At 43.9% G+C, this 19,626-nt stretch overlaps 2 protein-coding genes across 3 annotated transcripts in view; both read left to right on the plus strand.

The window, feature by feature from the left end:
* Positions 1–6,162, plus strand: part of RBM6 (RNA binding motif protein 6) — an 86,675-nt gene extending 80,513 nt beyond the window's left edge. The window contains exons 18-21 of the mRNA XM_066617668.1: positions 907–981; positions 2,274–2,371; positions 3,136–3,265; positions 5,939–6,162. Coding sequence (XP_066473765.1) covers positions 907–981; positions 2,274–2,371; positions 3,136–3,265; positions 5,939–6,064 — 429 coding nt within the window. The 3' untranslated portion in view covers positions 6,065–6,162. The remainder of the gene's footprint in view (positions 1–906; positions 982–2,273; positions 2,372–3,135; positions 3,266–5,938) is intronic.
* Positions 6,163–10,975: 4,813 nt separating this feature from the next.
* The window catches only part of RBM5 (RNA binding motif protein 5), a 28,280-nt gene continuing 19,629 nt past the window's right edge, over positions 10,976–19,626 (plus strand). The window contains exons 1-6 of one of the 2 annotated variants that reach the window (XM_066618504.1): positions 10,976–11,335; positions 12,237–12,299; positions 13,055–13,265; positions 16,772–16,927; positions 18,463–18,532; positions 19,015–19,088. In XM_066618504.1, coding sequence (XP_066474601.1) covers positions 12,283–12,299; positions 13,055–13,265; positions 16,772–16,927; positions 18,463–18,532; positions 19,015–19,088 — 528 coding nt within the window. In that variant the 5' untranslated portion in view covers positions 10,976–11,335; positions 12,237–12,282. The remainder of the gene's footprint in view (positions 11,336–12,236; positions 12,300–13,054; positions 13,266–16,771; positions 16,928–18,462; positions 18,533–19,014; positions 19,089–19,626) is intronic. The other variant, XM_066618503.1, reaches the window with a different exon arrangement.

The raw sequence follows: 19,626 nt of genomic DNA on the forward strand, positions 1-19,626 counted from the left end.
CAGTTTGGTAACTGCTACTATATACTCTGTATGGCAGTGTTCTTCAGCTACGGGGTTGCAAAGCCTTAGTTGTAGAGTCACAGCAACTTACAGGAATGAAAAAGATTGAAGACCACTGGTCTAGAGCACCACCAGGTAAAAGGGGAGACATCTGTTGTACCCCTTCAGGTGCCAGGAGATTGTGTCCCAGTCCTGCTCAGGTTCTTAGCAGTTTTGCAAAAATAGCTTTCACTAGTGCCAGGCTTCATGATAAACTTTTTCTGTTCTCTCTGATAAGATTTTGTTAAAGTAAACAGTGCTGGGAGGCTGTAATAGGGTGGGGAGTGGGCAGCAACAGGGGCAGGCAGTGGGAGAATAGAGACCCAGGAGGGGGGCAGGACCAATGGTGGGTCCCGGGTCTCATACTGTATTTATTTATTTTTGGGGGTCATGCCATGAAAAAGGTTGAAGACCACTGCTATATGTAATACTCTAGCTTTAAAACTAACTGAAGTTACTTTGGCTGTTAGCTTTAAAATACATTTTAAACCAATTTTCTAATTTTGGTTTAAAACTAACTATGGTTAGTTAACCTCAGCTAAACCATGGTTAATGATGGAAAAAAGACAGGGATAAGGATGCAGCCCACAAGAGATTTGGAAGGTTCGCAAAATGATATGTCTGTCAGAGCATAGTTCTTCTGAAACAGCAATAAATGAGAATTATAAATTTTTATCTTGCATTAAGTACTTTTGTTTTAATATAATTGACATTGTTCCCAAATGACTGTTGTTCTTCCCAGTATGTTGCTGCTCATAAAACTAGAGGATTGGCTAAGCATTTGAAACAGATAGAAGGAATATTTGTCATTGCATAAAGTGAGATTATTCAGAAGTATTTATTCACTCTATTTCTTTTTTCTTACAGCAAAACCTGGAGATCCATCGGAAGATAAAACGATCAGAGCAAGAACTGGCATATTTGGAGAGGCGAGAGCGTGAGGTGAATGGGGAAATATGCCTGTGTTACTCCTGCACAGCACTGGCTCTGCTAAAGCCATATCCTGTGAACAAAACTCTGCTTGTCCCACCAATACTAACTTTCAACACTATGAAATATACACATAGTTTAATTCACTTTCAAGAGCTACTTCAGGCTACAGTTTAGATTTTATTTTATACTACCCTCCTTAGTGTCCACCCCACTCTTTTGTTATACGATAGCAACCTTAAACAGCACTATCATAGACAAATATAATAGCATTCAAATGCTGGACTGACAAGCAGTAGATTCCTCCTTTGTGTGAGCTGTGCAGTCTCCTTGTAACATTCCATCTGCAGAATGCTGACGTGTCTTATTTTTTTTGGATTTTATTAGCATAATTGCTATTTGGATGTAGCACTGTGCATCAGAGAATGTTCCAAGTGGAACAAAATGAAACAATACAATTGCTTAGAAACATCCAACCGTGGGAACTCTTTTCTTTGCCATGTAGAGAGATTGCAGTGTTTCATTAACAGTGCCATGGGAATGCCATTGGAACAGTGTTTAGGAATTTCTCATAGGATGTTTAAGCTTTCCTCCAGAGCAGACCATCCATATGAGAGATGTTTGAATACAAGCTGGAGCTGCCAAAAGATGTAGGCTCTGACTGCAGAATTCATGCTCAAAAGAGAAGTGAGATTGATTTCAATGTTTTAAGAATTCAGATATGAAATGTTTATCTCTTTTAGTTACAGCACTCAAAAATAGTGCTGGCCCATTAATGAGGCCAACTGAAGCAGTCAGGCAGCAGATGGGTGGGAGGCACTCAACCTAGTTTCCTCCACTGTCTTTCCTTTTTTTTCCACTCCATGATTTGGAAAAGGAAGAGAAAATGTGGAGGAGAGGAGAGTGTTGAGCTAGAACATTGGAGAATGGAAGGAACAGAGGCTGACTTAGCATCAGGTAAGGGGGGGAGCATTTGATGTGCTGCCTTAGGAAGTCTTGGGCCAGCCCTGATTAAACACAATGAAAGAAACCCAAATACCATACATGTACACTAACCAAACTGTGTTCCCAGCTTGTTGATAGAAGATTAAACTGACTGATTCTTGTGCCTGGAAGCACTTTGATATGACATTACTACCACCATGCCATTATCATGTAAGCCATTGGCAGGATGGTTTGGTTCCCCAAGAGGTGATATATCTGGTTGAAGATTAGTGATTTTCAGTGAAAGAACAAGTTTTTAGGCATATGTTGAGGGAGACGCAGTCATGTCATATTTACTAACTTTACTTTCTGATTTAAAGGGAAAGTTTAAAGAAAAAGGAAGTGACCGAAGAGAGAGGTTCATGGAAAGGGACTCCCCAGAGAGAAAACGGACAAAGTATGTCAGAGATCCTGAAAGGTAATGGCATGTTTTTGACTTTTAAAATAGTATATCTGTGACAACTTTAGTGACTTGTGTGGATAAGGAAATGATAGGGTTAAGAATGCTCCATACTGTTTGTATCGTGTTTTAGAGCACTCAAAATACCTTGCATACATTCTTAGTAATCCTTAGTATCCTGTAAAGACATGTATGAATTATTCCCATATTGAAAATAGGCAGTTGAGGTTGAGAGTGGCTTGCTTAAGACTCCCTAGAGCAGTGTTTCTCAAACTGTGGGTTGGAACCCACTAGGTGGGTCATGAGCCCATTTCAGGTGGGTCCCCATTCGTTTCAATATTTCATTTTTAATTTATTAGACTTGATGCTCCCATGGGATGTGACTGCATTTGGGGAAATGTTACAGACCTATACTTCGAACAAGCTACTATGTATATTCTTTTAACAATGATAGTAAATGGGACTTACTCCTGGGTAAGTGTGGGTAGGATTGCAGCTAGGACTGTGAATCAACCATACCCAGTACATCTTTTAAAAAACGCTTTAGTGTGTATTATACAAAAGAAGTTGAGTGGGCTTATGTTTTTTCAGGTAGTTTTGGAGAATCTACATTTTCTTTATGGTCAATTTTTTTTGAAAATGGGCCTCTTGGTAAATCTGACAGTCTGGCTCATAAAGTTTCACTTATGTCTGTAAAATACATTGTAGCTTATACAATTATTTATACAGTTGTGCATGCTCTGAAAATCTTTCCATATCAATATACATACATTTGTTTGCAGTGATTATAAGCCCACAGACAGAGGAAGAATGGGGAACAATAACAAAGGAAGCCGTATGATGCAGGCCATGGGCTGGAAGGAAGGTTCTGGTCTGGGGCGCAATGAACAGGGCATGACATCACCAGTGGAGGTAAAGCTTCTGTCTTCAGAAGGGCAACTCTTTTCCATGCTTGCCGCTTAAGTACATGAGAGTTTTGCGACATGAACCCACATTTTTCTTCTGGTGTTCTCTAGACAATTGCCTGTAGGATGAATTATGTCCATCTGCAGCTTTTAATAAAGTCACGTACTTCGCACTCCCCAGTGAGTTTGGCTGAAGTGAGATTCGAATTAGGGATTTCCCAATTTATCTTTCATTTTAAAGAGTTTTTCTGAAGTTAATTAGCTGTATCCCATAAACATTGCTTTAATACATGTATGTTATATAGAAGAGACTCAGTTTGTAAAATGTTTTTTCAGGTGGTTCTGAAGAACCTGAGCAGGAAAGACTAGAGTAATGCATACCTTCTGATTTCCTTTTTGGTTTGGGGTCTTCACTTTACTCCACTGTTAAAAATGGTGGTTAAAATGCTACAAGTCTGCACGCAGGTGAATACATCATTGAAACTGAGTGCTGGCATTGGGTTGCAAACCCATTACTATGAGGAAGAAATTGAAGCTAAATTGTAGATCGTGCTTGCGGAAGTTTATGCAGACTAAGAGTCCAATCCTGAGCTTGACGCATCGGCTTACCGCCAGCAGGCGCTGTTGCAAACATGCAGTAAGGCACCTTTGCCAGGCCTAATGCTAGGCCAGCACCTGGTGCCCGGCCTCTACTGTTCGGCGGTTGCATGCACTGCCCGACCTGCAGTGAGGAAAGTGGGTGGGGGGAGGCGGGTGGGGGGAGGCAGGCGAGGGCGGGAATAGGGCGGGGAGGAGGTGTGTCGGGGAGGGAGAGGCAGGTCCGGTGGAGTTCTGCTCCACAGAATCCAGAGCGTTTGTGTGGGGCTCGGCACCCTACTTGAATGCTTTTACCATTGTGGGGCTACTTCCCTTACCTGGGAGAAGGGGACAAAAGTCCCCTTCTCCCGAGGTGCTGCCTTCAGTAGCTCAAGGTGTGTAGGATGTGGCAGCAGCTGCTTTCAGTACTGCCGAAGCTGGACGCCACAGGAGCTCAGGATTGGACTCTGTGTTTTTTATGGGGTGTTTGGGTATTGTACAATCTTGTGAGATTTGGACTGGGGGTGCAACTAGCGGTGGCTCGTGTAGTTGCTGGGGGTCAGCGGTTTGACTCTGTCACACCGCTACTCCGGCGGCTGCACTGGTTGCCCATTCGTTTCCAGGCTGAATTCAAGGTGCTGGTTATGACTTTTAAAGCCCTAAACGGCTTGGGACCAGCAAATTTGAGAGACCGCCTTCTTCCATATAATCCGGTCTGTTCTCTAAGGTCATCAGAAGGGGCCCTGTTGGTTGTACCATCATTGAGAGTGGTGAAGGGAATGGTGGCTTGAAACAGGGCCTTTTCGGTGGTGGCACCTACACGATGGAATTCCCTCACCTTTGAATTGAGAGCTGCTTCCTCATTATTAGCGTTCCGGCAGGGCCTGAAGACTTTTTTATTCAGGAAAGCCTTCGAGGCACCATAAGGGCTGTTATAAATTTGTCTTTTACTGCGTGCTATGTATTTTATCTTGTTTTAATTGTTTTAACTGTTTTGTATTTTTAATCTTTATCTGCTGTTTTGTGTATTTAACCTAATTATTAGCCGCCTTGGGTGCCCTTCGGGGAGAAAAGTGGAATATAAATCGAATAAATAAATAAACTAAGAGAACAGTAGAAAGGAGTGAAGAGAGGAGGTTGCCCATTGTTTCCCAAGGGTATTTATAAACTAGCATTCTCCCCACAATCACAGGGACTCATGACAGTTTCACAAAATCAGAATAAAAACAATCAAAACAAAACACAAACATTTGGAGTAGAATCAAAACAGCAAAGCCACAGTGCCAAAAACAGAGAAGCAGCTCAACCTAATCCAAATGCCTGGCACAACAAAAACAGGTTTGCCTGCCTCCGAAAAGCAGACAGAGTTGGAGCTGTATTGATGTCCACAGGAAGGGAATTTGAGGTGTTCACGCAAGAATGTAGATAATTAGGATCTGTTTCTATCTATCTTGATAAAAGCCACCTGAAATTCCCACAGGGTGGGAGAAGTAAAAACTCTTTTGCCCTAAATGCTTACGGTGGGCTATATCGGGTAACTTGGATTCATCTGTTGTGTGACTTCTATATGGGTTGCTAAAGATATAGACAGGAAGAATGCTGGTAATTTGACAAAATTTGGGGTGGATTTGTGTGTGTGTGAGAGAGAGAGAGAGAGAAATGTGCCACTACACCTAGTGCATCCAGATGAAGAAGGCAAGGAATGGGAATACCAATGCTGGGAGCAGGTTGGATAGACTGTAGCACTGGGGGGGGGCACTGTGGCACTGGCACCCCCGCAAAGGGATCCCCAGAATAGTTTGTAACGCCACCAAGTAAAGGTTAAAACATGATTATTTTATTTATCAATTTGTTAAGCAAGACTAATATTAAACAATATGCTCACTGTACATTAACTATCTTTGTTTGAATCGTAAGGGTAAACTATACTATTTCTTTAGATTGCTTAAAAGGCTTTATGTACATTTATATGTTAGGTGATAGTGAATACCTTTCTTTCTTGCTAACATTATGGTCTACCAAAAGCACATGGTGAGTTTTCTAGATGCTAATATTAATAGCTGTAATTGAATGTGCATATATGAATGTATTTTTCCCCCTTTAGGCAGAAAATCGGAAGAAGGGAGCTGGCTTAGGAACCCAAGGGAGACCTAGCAGAAGGCAATCTAATGAAACCTACCGAGATGCTGTGCGGAGAGTCATGTTTGCCCGTTATAAGGAACTTGAATAACTGTGGAAAGAAATCCCTCCATACCACCATATCCTGTGTCCCTCTGTCCTCTTTCATGTCTGTCTCTTGTTTTGATCAATGTTTTTTTTGCTGCTGAAGTGTGTTTTTTGTTTTTTTGGAATAAAACAGAAAAGTAAATGTTTGGTCTCTTCTTTCTCTTTTCCCAGATTTGTGAGCTATATCTTATTGGGAAGATGCTTCCATGTAAATCATTTGAAGTGATAGTACTTTGTCATATATCCTGCCTCTGCAGTCCACTAGATGTCCCAAATTACAGCCCTCAGAAAACAACTGCATTGTTGTACATTTAAGTCATATCACCATCCTCACTGCTTGAAAGGTGCTATAATCACTATACTTGACAAAGATTCTTTAGGATACTGGATTGAGTTTCTCTTGGGTGGAATTGGCTATGCAAATCTGACTTCATAGCTGTGGGAGGAGTGATGGGATTCTGTACTCAGTTATTCTGCACTCTGCCTCTTGTGCTTTGGATCAATCTCTCTCTCTCTCTCTCTCTCTCTCTCTCTCTCTCACTCACACACACACACACACACACACACACACACACACACACACACACACACACACACACACACACACACACACACACACACGTTTGCTAGTCTATAGCAATGTTTTTCAACATTCTTGCTGTACCACTTTGCATTGACCACCTATTGGAAGTACCACCAGAAGTAACTGGCGATGATGTCATCACCAGTTTCTTCCAGATTGCAAGGCCAGATGCAATGCAGCAAACACCAGTAAGAGGCTCAGGAAAAATGGGAGGGCTTTTTCTTATGTGCGAAAAGTGCACACTTGAGCTTTGTGCCCCAAGCCGAGCATCCTACCACATTGTGTTGCTAGTTTTGCTGCTAGGTGGCAGGGGCCGGGGGGGGGGTCCTACAAGTACCACTGGACAGCACCACTGGTTGAGAAACACTGGTCTATAGCCATAAGATTTCTTTCCATATGTTCAGGTGAACTGTAGGGAAAAGATAGTCACAGACAGAATAACTTTGCCTATTGCTATAGTTATTGATCCTAACAATGAACTCAATGGAGGTCTGAAAAAACATGACTGTGTCTATGAAAGGCAGGGCCAGACTGGGGGATGGGATACCCTTCAATGGGGAAAAGCCCAAAGATCCAATCATTGGCCTTGACTCCAGGAGTGGGAGGGGCTTTCCCAAGAATGCCACCTCCTTCCTTCTAGAGAAAAATGCAGGGGACCAAAAGTGGGAAAGTGTGTTGGTATGGGAGGGGAGCTTTTCTTGCTTGATAAATTTCTGAAAGAAAAATAACTATTTTGCATTAATGGTCCCATCAAGCAATTTCTACCCAACACTGCATATATGCGACAGGGATCAAATGTGTACACCTGTGGGTTGGGCAGAAATGGGTGAAACATATTTTATTCTGAATGAAGTCCTATTGGTTTTGAAGGATTTAACTTTCAAGAAAGCAGACTTGGCATTGCAGACTTAATTAAATTTTCTGTTTATGATTTAGGAACAGGTCCAATAACAGGCAGGTGAGCAGGGGCAAAGGTGGCATGTCTGGAGGTGCCCATGTTACCTCATCTCTACTATTTTGCATGGAGGAAATAGTAAAATATGTTTTGAGAAGGAGCAAAAGAAGGGAAAAAAATAATAAACAAGCACCAGGGGTGCTGAAAACACAGGCCAACACACATTTTGCTTCCTTAAACATTACATCAATTCCTGGGTATATATTTGGGGTGCTGATTCAAAAAATGGCATCCGTTTTGCCCTATCAGGTCTAGTTTTGGAGGTATACTATAGCCTCATTAGTAAATGGTTCAAGCAGCTTCCTCATGAGGAAGCCTACACCGTGGCTTCCCCATGAGGAAGCTGCTTGAACCATTCACTATGAGGCTATACTATATCTCCAAAACTAGACCTGATAGGGCAGAACGGATGCCATTTTTTGAATCAGCACCTCAAATTCCTATCAAACCACCATAAAGTTTGGAAAAACTTTTCTGATCCTCAATTTTGTAGGCTTCTGTAACTGGTGGGAACTGAGAATCCAGTTCCTTTCAGTTGGACTGGTCTTTAATGTGCATTCATTGATCAAACTGTGAGGTGTGTTGCATCCAGTTTTATAATATACACGGAGGGGGAGAATCAAGAAATGAGTGAAAGATGAGCAGCAATTACCTGCTGTTTTCTTCTATATAAGCTTGAGTGCTGTGGTAAGGCAGTGTATTAGGAAATATTTAAGTGTGCTTTCATTAACATAACACCAAAATATGCATTTATCAATCAGTGGAAAAAATACATATTGGTTATCATAGTGCTCCATATAGGTTATTTGGAACACGTGTTGGCTGTGAGTTTCATGGGGAGAATGCATAGCAAGGGTAGAATCGCTGCTACAGAAGCGGACTGCTGAGACCTGGGGAATTGCCTAGGCTATATGGTGTTTCTGGACAGGTGTCCTTCCCTCCTGTAGTGTGGTGCACACAGAGGGTTCATGGGAGGGGCTGGGTTAGCCTTGTAAGTGTTCATCTTTAGAAATACTGGATTGCAGGAAGGAAGAAATTCTTGTGTGTTTCAACAGTCCTGAAAGCCTTTGAACTGAGGCTGTAGCCCTCTGGGACACGATATAGCTGTGTATGTGCTAGAGGAGGTGGGGAGATTGTTTCCAATTTGTCAAGAAGCAAGTTATTTCTCCTCCATGTTGTCTAGAACAGACAGTGAAGGTGGGTGAGGGAAATTTGCTGTACAGTATGTACTGGTACATTTTTTCCAGGCAAATGCCAACTGAGGTGTATGCGGTTTTAGTGAGGAAAATGATTTTTTCCCCTGAGGGTAAAAAAGGCCACTGCATCCTCCAGTCACCCTATCCTGGAATACCTTTGAAATGAGAATGAAAATGGATTGGGGATATATAGGCAGGGAGGGATGGTTGGTTCTAAAGCAGCATGGCTTCACCATGCCCTGAATGGATAGTGCCATACACAAATATTCGGCAGCAAATCTCACTGGATGCAACTGCACCATATTGTTGGCAACCTTCAGTCTCGAAAGACTATGGTATCGCGCTCTGAAAGGTGGTTCTGGAACAGCATCTAGTGTGGCTGAAAAGGCCAATTTGGGAGTGCCAATCCCTTCCACACTGGGAGCAAGTGCAGTCTGTCCCTGGTCTGTCTCCCTGGCTATGGGCCTTCCTTCTTTGCCTCTTTGCCTCAGTCTGTTGGCCAAGTGTCTCTTCAAACTGGGAAAGGCCATGCTGCACAGCCTGCCTCCAAGTGAGCCGCTCACAGGCCAGGGTTTCCCACTTGTTGAGGTCCACTCCTAAGGCCTTCAGATCCCTCTTGCAGATGTCCTTGTATCGCAGCTGTGGTCTACCTGTAGGGTGCTTTCCTTGCACGAGTTCTCCATAGAGGAGATCCTTTGGGATCTGGCCATCATCCATTCTCACGACACGACCGAGCCAACACAGGTGTCTCTGTTTCAGCAGTGCATACATGCTAGGGATTCCAGCACGTTCCAGGAATGTGTTGTTTGGAACTTTGTCCTGCCAGGTGATGCCGAGGATGCGTCGGAGGCAGCGCATGTGGAAAGCGTTCAGTTTCCTCTCCTGTTGTGAGCAAAGAGTCCATGACCCGTTGCAGTACAGAAGTGTACTCAGGACGCAAGCTCTGTAGACCTGGATCTTGGTATGTTTTGTCAGCTTCTTGTTGGACCAGACTCTCTTTGTGAGTCTGGAAAACGTGGTAGCTGCTTTACCGATGTGTTTGTTTAGCTCGGTATCAAGAGAGTGTTGGAGATCGTTGAGCCAAGGTATACAAAGTCATGGACAACCTCTAGTTCATGCACGGAGATTGTGATGCAGGGAGGTGAGTCCACATCCTGAACCATGACCTGTTTTCTTCAGGCTGATCGTCAGTCCAAAATCTTGGCAGGCCTTGCTAAAACGATCCATGAGCTGCTGGAGATCTTTGGCAGAGTGGGTAGTGACAGCTGCATCGTCGGCAAAGAGGAAGTCATTTCAGCTGGACTTTGCTCTCAGTCTGGAGAGGTTGAAGAGGTTCAACCTCAGTCTGCAGAGGTTCTGTGTATACTGCACCATAAGTGCACACAGAATTGCAACTGATGTCTCTTATTTAAAACCTGTTTCTGCCCAGTCCGCAGGAGTGCACATTTTTCCCTGTTGCGTCTATGCAATGTTGGTCAGAAGTGGCTTAAAGTGTTTATTTCTCTGCTCCATAACGCTGTAATCAGAAAAAAAAGCTGCATGTGAACTACAGGCCAATCCTAGGCACATCTACTCAGAAGCAAAGGCCATTGTGTCTGTTGGGGGGCTTATCCCCAGGAAAGCATGCACAGGATTGCATAAGTGTGGATAGGATTGCAGCCTGAGAGCCCAATCCTATGCGTGTCTACTCAGAAGTAAGTCCCATTATAGTCAATGGGGTTTACTCCCAGATAAGTGTAGAGAGGATTGCAGCCTCAGAGCCCCAGCCTATGCATGTCTACTCAGAAGTAGACATAGGCTACGCTGGGCCTGACTTCTGAGGGGACGTGCCTGGGATGGGGCCCTTCCTGTCACGTCAAGCTGTGCTCATTCGGGGTCAGGAAGCGCGAGCTCCGCGGAGCCTCTCCTGAAATGGCCGCGCCTGCCGCCTCACAAGATGGTTGCGCTCCCGGCGGCCGAGCGAGCGCACAAGCCACCGCGGCTGCTGCTGGGAGGCACTTCGAGGGGGAAGGGCGGGGTCTGTTGAGGCGCCTTATGGGCTCCAGGGCGTCCAGAGCCCCCCGAAGCCCCCTCTCCCCCTCTGCGAAACGCCTCCAGACCGACAGGTCACCTCAAGCGAAGCGCACTACATTACCCAGCAGGCCCTGCGAAGCGAAAGGCTGGGCGCTGCGGCTCGAAACTTCCAGGAGGGCGACGCGCGGGGCATTGTGGGTAGAAGACGGCGAGCTCTGCTGCGGCGCCATTTTGTGGCGGCGTCTCGCGGAGCGCTGTTGCGGCAGTTGTTGCGCGCGGCTGCGGCGGCGACAGAACGACGCTTCTCCCCTCCGTTCCCCGCTCGTGGTGAGTGGAGCGTCGGGAGGCCTTTGAGGCGGGGAAGGGGCGCCGCCAAGGCGAAGAGCCGCGACTGTGGGCTCCGGGCTGTGCTGCAGCCCTCCGACAGCGCCGTCTCGGGGGGCGGAGGCTGACCGAGGTCTTCTTTACGGGGAACGCGCGGAGGCGTCGAGGGTCCGTCGGCGTTGTCCTCGCCTCTGGTGGGTCGAGGTATGCTCGAAGGGGGCAGGTGGACAAAAGCTGTATTCCTCGCCACACTTACCTGTGAGTAAGCCCCATTGACTATAATGGGGCTTACTTCTGAGTAGACAGGCATAGGCTGGGGCTCTGAGGCTGCAATCCTCTCTACACTTATTTGGGAGTAAGCCCCATTGACTATAATGGGATCTACTTCTGTGTAGACATGCATAGGATTGGGCTCTCAGGCTGCAATCCTATCCACACTTACGTGGGAGTAAGCCCCGTTAGCTATAATGGGGCTTACTTCTAATTAGACAGGCATAGGATTGGGTTCTGAGTCTGGCCTTGTGCTCCGGACTGTCCTTCAGTATTGGTGGCTAAATGGCAGCAGCTCTAGTCTCCCTCCCCACTTGGTGCAGCTGTGATCCTTCTGCAGCTTTCCCGGGCACTGCAGAGCCACTAATACATGACGCCCTCTTCACACCAGTAAGATCTAGCAGCAGCAGAGGCTGCCATTGCTCTGCCCCATTCCTCCCCCCTCCTCCCATTTACCCTAGTGTTTAGCAGGGATCTCTGTGTGTCCTCTGGTGGTTTTCTTTTTTGGGTCAACGTGAATGCACCTTTTTTCAGCACAGCTAGATGTATCATTTATCCCAGTGATTTCTCAAGTTAAACACCTTTTTGGAATTTTTTGTGTAAATAGCTTTGGGCTTCTGCAGAGGAAAGGTAAGGTAGAAAATAAATAAGATGCAAAACATTGTTTTTAGCTGCAAAGTGTTTGGAGGATTGCTCTTGAATGGTGCTCCTCAGACATGATGGTAAACAGGCAGGATTTTTTTGTAACCGCTTGTTACAGACCTCTGCAGTCTGCGCTCCACAATGCAGCTATACTGATGGTTTTTCTTTCCCCACCTCCTTTTTTGTTTCCTAGTTTTGCATCCTGGTTTGTTAAATTGGTTTAACAAAGAAACGAAGACATGGGTTCAGACAAACGGTATGTAACATGGAAGTGCTTGGTTCTTCATGATGGTGGCTGCAGCTTAAGAGATAAAAGGAGTACTAAGTAGTTTGTTATTAATTCTCAATAGTGAAGCACAAATCTCAAATCCTTGTAGTGTGAATATTGTTTCATAGTTTTCATTTCATAGTCATTGTGGAGAAAATAAATTTTGTATATGTTAAGAGCTTGGAAGGACAATGTTGAATTTGAATTACTAGATGTTTTTCATACATGGTTGATCTTTTCCAGTCTTTCTTTCTGTATGTATTGGTCATACTGTGGTAACTTAAATAAGCAGGATAAATTAAAATCCATGAAAAATATGATTGCTTATGAGGTGTGGGTCATAGGGTGCTCTCTTACATTTGTAAGCAACTCTTAGGCTGCAATTCTATATATGCTTTCCTGGGGGTAAATTCCATTAAACACAATAGATGTTGGAGTGGGTATGCATAGAATTGTGCTAGAGATGCTCAACCAAGGTGGTAATATGATGAGACAAAAATTCCCTCCGCTGTCATATGCATTAATGCCGATGTCTAGGCAAGGCTTTGTGAGTAAAAACAGAGCTCATGAACAAAATGTGTGTCCTTAAAATAGCAAACTCTCGAAATTGTACTGCTATGTTATTATATCTACAGTGTGGTTGGGTCTGCAGCTTTTTGATAGAAGTCTCCTCTCGTGTAAATATCACGGAAATGAAAACTTCGCCTTCAAACTGTTTGTCTTTTCATATTCTATTTGTGAAGCGTGAGTAGAACTGAACGGAGTGGAAGATACGGCTCTATTATAGACAGAGATGATCGTGATGATCGGGACTCCAGAAGCAGACGACGGGATTCCGACTACAAAAGATCCAGTGAAGAGCGCAGAAGTGACAGATATGATGATTACCGAGATTATGATGGAAGAGATTATGATGGCAGGGATTACGATGGTAGGGATTATGACAGCCCTGAGGTGAGTGAAATATTTGTATATTTTGCAGGTTTTGAATAAAGTTTGTTAATGTAATAGACTTTTATTTTGCCTTTCATTCAAAATTCACTTGTTGAGTTGATACAAAGCAACCTAGGACAATCACTTTAAACGTGGATGGGAAACTAGGCTCCCTGCAGCTGCACCATTTTTGGGTGTGGCCAGGCTGATTGTCTGGTGTTCATTTTGGGAGACCACCTGCCATAGGCCCATTGTCTTTTGGCCCATGGTATTAAGGTATTAAAACTGGAAACAATTTTTATTTTAGATATTTGGAAGGATTTGTTCTCTATTTTTCAATGTATAGTTCACAAGGCAGCTTACAGTGAATTGCTAATAATAATAATAACAACAACAACTTTATTTATACTCCGCCCTTCTCCCCAAAGGGACCCAGGGCTGCTTACAACGGTTAAAAACAGATTAAAACATGATTTAGCAAACAAATAAAAACATACAATAACACATTGACAGATACAATAAAAACAGTAGACAGATAAAAAGTCAGGTAAAAAAGAGTATATAGCAGCAGATCATAAGGAATCAGGCCGGTAAAAAATACTAAAAGATGTAGAAAAGATGTTAAAAAAAGCCGTGAACTCAGAAGGCTTGTTTAAACAAAAGGGTCTTCAGGCCTTGCCGAAAAGTCTCAAGAGCCATTCTCAAGTCAAGGGGAAGGGAGTTCCATAACGTTGGTGCCACTACTGAGAAGGCCCTATTTCTTGCCGCCGCCCCACCTACCTCCTTAGGCAGTGGCACTTGTAAGAAGGCCTTCTCTGATGACCTAAGAGGACGAGCCGGATTGTACGGAAGTAGGCCATCTCTAAGATACCCTGGCCCAGAGCAGTATAGGGCTTTAAAGGTCAAAACCAGCACCTTGAATTGGGCCCGGAAACGAATGGGCAGCCAATGTAGCCCCTGGAGAAGCGGGCTGACAGAGTCAAACCGCCTATCTCCAGTAGCCACAAGGGCCGCCGCATTCTGCACTAATTGCAGTTTCTGAACCGTCTTCAGGGGCAGCCCCACATAAAGCGCGTTACAATAATCTAACCTTGATGTCACCAAGGCATGGATCACCATGGCCAGGTCTGCACGATCCAAGTACGGCTGCAGCTGGCGCACCAGCTGAAGCTGAGCGAAGGTCCCCCTAGCCACAACCTGGGAATCCACCTGGGAATCCAGGAGCAGCTGCGAGTCCAGGTGGACCCCCAAGCTGTGGACCTGCTCCTTCAGAGGGAGTGCAACCCCATTCAGCGCAAGCCGATAGTCCAGCACCTGCATCGAGGATTTCCGAACCAGGAGAGCCTCTGTCTTATCCGGATTTAATTTCAGCTTGTTCGCCCCCATCCAGATCCTCACTGCTTCCAGACAGCGCTCCAGGCCCTCAACCGCCACCCTGGAGTATGGAGATAGAGCTGGGTGTTATCAGCATATTGATGACACCCCACTCCAAACCCCCGGATGATCCCTCCCAACGGTTTCACGTAGATATTAAATAGCATGGGGGACAGAATTGAGCCCTGCGGCACCCTGCACCTCAAAGGCCAGGGTGTCGAACAGGCATCCCCCAGCACCACCATCTGGGACTGACCCTCCAAGTAGGAGCGGAACCACTGCAAAACAGTGCCTCCAACTCGGCCAATCAGCCCAGAAGGATACCATGGTTGATGGTATCAAAAGTCGCTGAGAGGTCCAGCAGGACCACAGGGACACACTCCCCCTGTCCAGTCCCCGGCGTAGGTCATCCACCAAGGCGACCAAGGCAGTTTCCGTCCCAAAGCCCAGCCTGAAACCAGATTGAAAAGGATCCAGATAATCCACTTCATCCAAGACCCTCTGGAGTTGGGCCGCCACCACCCGCTCAATTACCTTGCCCAGAAACAGGATGTTGGAGACTGGCCGGTAGTTATCCAACACAGTGGAATCCAGGGAGGGCTTCTTCAGGAGGGGGCGAACCACCGCCCATTTCAAAGCAAGTGGCAACGTCCCCTCCATCAAGGAAGAGTTGACCACCCTTCCCGTCCACTCAGCCACCCGGGCAGCTCTTATCAGCCAAGCTGGGCAAGGGTCAAACAGGCAGGCAGATGGCCTTACACTCCAAAGGAGTCTGTCCACATTCTCAGGCTGTACAAGCTGAAAAGAATCCCGCAACACTGGACAAGCAGTTGCTAAAGGGACATCGTCAGACATTGTCAATGTGGCATCTAAGTCACGACGAATACGATCAATTTTATCTGCAAAATGTTGCGCAAACACGTCACAGCGGCTGACCGTGTATTCCTCCTGGTCTACTGGAGGGGCCCGATGAAGGAGGCCCCGTACCACACGGAACAGCTCTGCCGGACGGCTATCGGCAGATGCAATGGTAGCAGAGAAGATCTCTTCGCTGCTACCACCGCCACGGAGTAGGCTCTGTAATGATCTCTACTCCGTGTCCGATTGGATTCATCGCAAGTTTTCTGCCACCGTCCAGTCACCTGCCCTGCAGTTTCATCATTCGCAGCTCCTCAGTGAACCAAGGAGCTGCTCCGAGTCTGCGACGTGGCAGAGGTCGCTCCGGAGCAATCTCATCCACTGCCCTGGTCATTTTCCCATTCCAGAGGTCAACCAGGGCCTCAGATGAGACTCCAGTCTTGGCAGTGGGAAAATCCCCCAGAGCCCTCAGGAAACCTTCAGAATCCATTAGCCTCCGGGGCGGACCATAGAAAACGGTCCCCCACCTCTGCAGAGGTAGGAAGTCGCAACAAGCCTAAACCTTACCAGGAAGTCCTGGTAAGTCCTGATCTGTCCATGGCAACGGAGTGATCTTGATCTCCTCCACATCCAGATCACTGCCCCTGTGCCCAGCTGTAAACACCAGGTCCAACATGGTCCAAAGACCATAATATAAAAACAGTAAAATTCAGTCATGCACATGAGAATAATTTGGGAATTCTAGATAGAGGCAGAGGATGCTTTGCTTTACAGATGCACTTCTGGGGTGATTGTTTCAGAGTGTTGTCTTCTAACTGGAAGGGGGAAAAGCAAGATTAGTTTAGCTGCTCCTTCCCTGGCCAGTGACTAGGGGCAGACTGGCTTTACCATTGCCACAGTGTTCTTCCTGGGGGGCAGAGGGTGCACCTCTCAGTGATCCAGTTTTCCAGTGCTGATGCAGCCATACCAGTGGGGCGTGCACTGCATCCTATGGTGAGGAGGCAGTCACAGAGGCCTCCTCAGGGTATGGGAACATTTATTCCCTTACCTCTGGGCTGCATTGTGGCTGCACCAGTGCTGGAAAATTGAATAGGTTTGGGCCCATAATATTATCTTTCCAGAATATAGTAAGAATTTGCAGACTAAAATACGGTCTGGAATGAAATTTAACTGAGAGAAATGATTGAATAGTGATGGTTTTTGTTAGTTATAAGTGTTTTCTTATTTTAAAACTACAAAAGTGTCCTGCAGTGTGGCATTGTATTTGCTTCTTAACCTGCATGCTCTCTTGGCAGAGAGAACGTGAACGCCGTAATAGTGATAAATCAGAAGATGGGTATCATTCTGATGGAGAGTATGGAGAACATGATTATAGAAATGACATCAATGATGAGAAAGAAAGCAAGACCATCATGTTACGTGGGCTCCCTATTACTGTTACAGACTTTGATGTAAGGAACATTTTAATAGTTGATTTAGTTTGAATTGCTTTAGTAGTTTTTAATGATTTCCTTCAAAGTAATGCCCAAAATCTTAAAGGTTACTCACTTTCTTAATGAGTAGTTCTGTGTGTGAGGTATACAAGATTAGTAAGAATTTCAAAGGCATTTCACTTACTAGGGAGTGAGTATGATGGGTGGTTATGGATTCCATTCCCAGCTGGCTTAGGAAACTGGGGGATGTTGATGGTACCAATTATCACTTTTATCCTGTCTCCTAAAAGCTGGTTGGTTGGTGGGTGTTGCTTGAAGTACTTGTTGAGTCTTATAACTCCTTTGTGTATCTTTTCTTAGAGTCTTGATTAAGAAACTAATTTCCATGTGGTCTGTGTCTTTGCAGTGTAAATCTAAGACAATTTGGGTGGTTTAAAAAAATTGTTTTAGAATGTAGTTGATCTTTATAGTGCTGACTCTAAATGATTTCAGCACTGAAGATCTTTCTACATACTATATGATTTTATTGTGAGAAGTATCTTCTTGATCTGTTGATATTGTATGCAGTAATAGTTAGAACAAACTCACCATATCCCTAAGGAAAAGTATTTTTCTACCTGAATGATTTGTAAATAAATATTCAAGAATAAAGAAAGAAAGTTCTTGTTTTTTAAAGGGAAAGAACAAAAAACAAATCCCTTTAAAAAACAAATCTTTGTGATCATTGTGAGCTCGATAAATAATATTCATTTCATAAAAAGTGTTATTTATGCTTGATTTTGGTTTTTATAATTTGGATGTCACTATCCTTGCAGTTTGTCTGAAATTTAACATTATGTGATATATTGTGATATGAAAAGCAACCTTTCTGGTATGCGTGTTCCATTTTTGGATATTTGATAAAAACGTCTGATCTTATTGTGGTACTTAAATGCATATGATTTGTGTATATATTATTGGCTCATATTTAGAAGCTGTCCAAGTAGCAAAACTTGGCATTTGTTTAACAATTCTGAATTATTTGTTTGGTGGTAACGAAATAAAAAACGCTTATCACCACTTTCAGCTGTTCTCATTTTTGCTTAAAAAAACAATCCCCCCAAAATCTGTGAAAAAATAAAGAGCTGGACTGAGGGAGAGTGCATGAGTGATGACTCTGGCTGCATCTGCTGACACTATACTATATATATATGGCCTACCTCGTACACTATTAAAGCGATTGTACTTGTAATTTATAAAAATGTGCACTTGGAATAAAAACATAACAGCTTTCCTCCTTGGGGGAGGGGAAAAATGAATTTGCAAAAAATAAAAATGTTTAAGAACACCTCTAACCATAGCATATGTCTGCTTTTTGATGATAACCAGCTTGTGAGGAAGAATGTTTTGTCGTTTCAGTTAAGTTTCCTAGTTCTGAAGTAATTGATCTTGGATTTATTGAAAACAGTTTGATTTGTAGTGAGTCTACTGTGGTGAATACCAAGTAAGCATTTGATAAGTAGTTGCTTAATCTCTGTTCAAGTTTCTGAATACTAGTACTTTATTAAACACAGATACGAGAAATTATTGAATCCTGTGAAGGCCCTCGGCCTGCAGATGTGAGGCTCATGAAGAGAAAGACAGGTGAGCTCTAATTGTTCTTTTTTATTTTTTTCCTGGCATTGTCTTCCTCTTCCCCAGGCCTAAACCATTTTCCAAAAAGTGTCCCACACCTGCAAGTACAAATGAAAATCAAAGGTTTGCCATGGGTAAGGAATTTGGCCTTTTGAAAGGCTATAGATAGTGGAAGAAGCCTGCATTTATTTATGCGTACACACATATATATATATTAAAAGTATTGGTAAGTAACACTACTATAAATTGATGTTAAAATTAATAGTCTGTTGCATGGTTATCTTTAACATGGATCCCATTCAGGAGGAATGTAGCCTGTTAAGGCAACTTGCTTTCCTTGCCATGGCAAAACAAGAAGCAAATTCAGAGTTGACGTCGCAATTATTAAACTGCTTTGTCATGAAGTTATGAAGCAGTTGGAGAGAGATTCACCTGTTTTAAAGGAACTGACTAACACAAGTATCCCGTCTATATCTGAATGCTGTCTCTAGGTGTAAGCCGTGGTTTCGCCTTCGTGGAGTTTTATCACTTTCAAGATGCTACCAGCTGGATGGAAGCCAATCAGGTTGCTTCACTCACCAAGTCTAGATATTCCTGAAAATGGAACAAGTCTGTACAGTTTCTAAAAAGGAATAAATAAAAAGCTGACGGAGTGGTTTGTTCCAAAACTGTGACTTTTAAAGCTTTGTATATATTAAAATTTTTAAATCAAGGGTAACCAGAGCCGCCTTATATAAAATCAGCACACATTTCTAATGTGTAAGCTATACATTGTTGATAGTGATTATTAATATAGTATTTTAAGTACTCCATCTGGTTTATCCTGCTCTGAAAATTATTTCAACAATAAATAAGTGCCCAGCCAAAGTGGACTGACTACTATAATTTTGGATGTATGTTAGTATGAGCTGTGAAAATGCCATCTATGACAAATATAAAAATAGTTTTAAGTAAGAGAGATCTTTCAATTTTGCCTAAAAGGTGACTTTAAACTTAAGGGCAGGTAAACTGTTGCATACAATGAGGAATATGAATAATCAATAAAAACAAACAAAATATACTGAATTATTCTTCTGCAGTAGTCCAGTAAATTGGTATGCTTC

Source organism: Tiliqua scincoides, chromosome 2 (genome assembly GCF_035046505.1).
Source record: "Tiliqua scincoides isolate rTilSci1 chromosome 2, rTilSci1.hap2, whole genome shotgun sequence".
NCBI classification, from domain to species: domain Eukaryota; kingdom Metazoa; phylum Chordata; class Lepidosauria; order Squamata; family Scincidae; genus Tiliqua; species Tiliqua scincoides.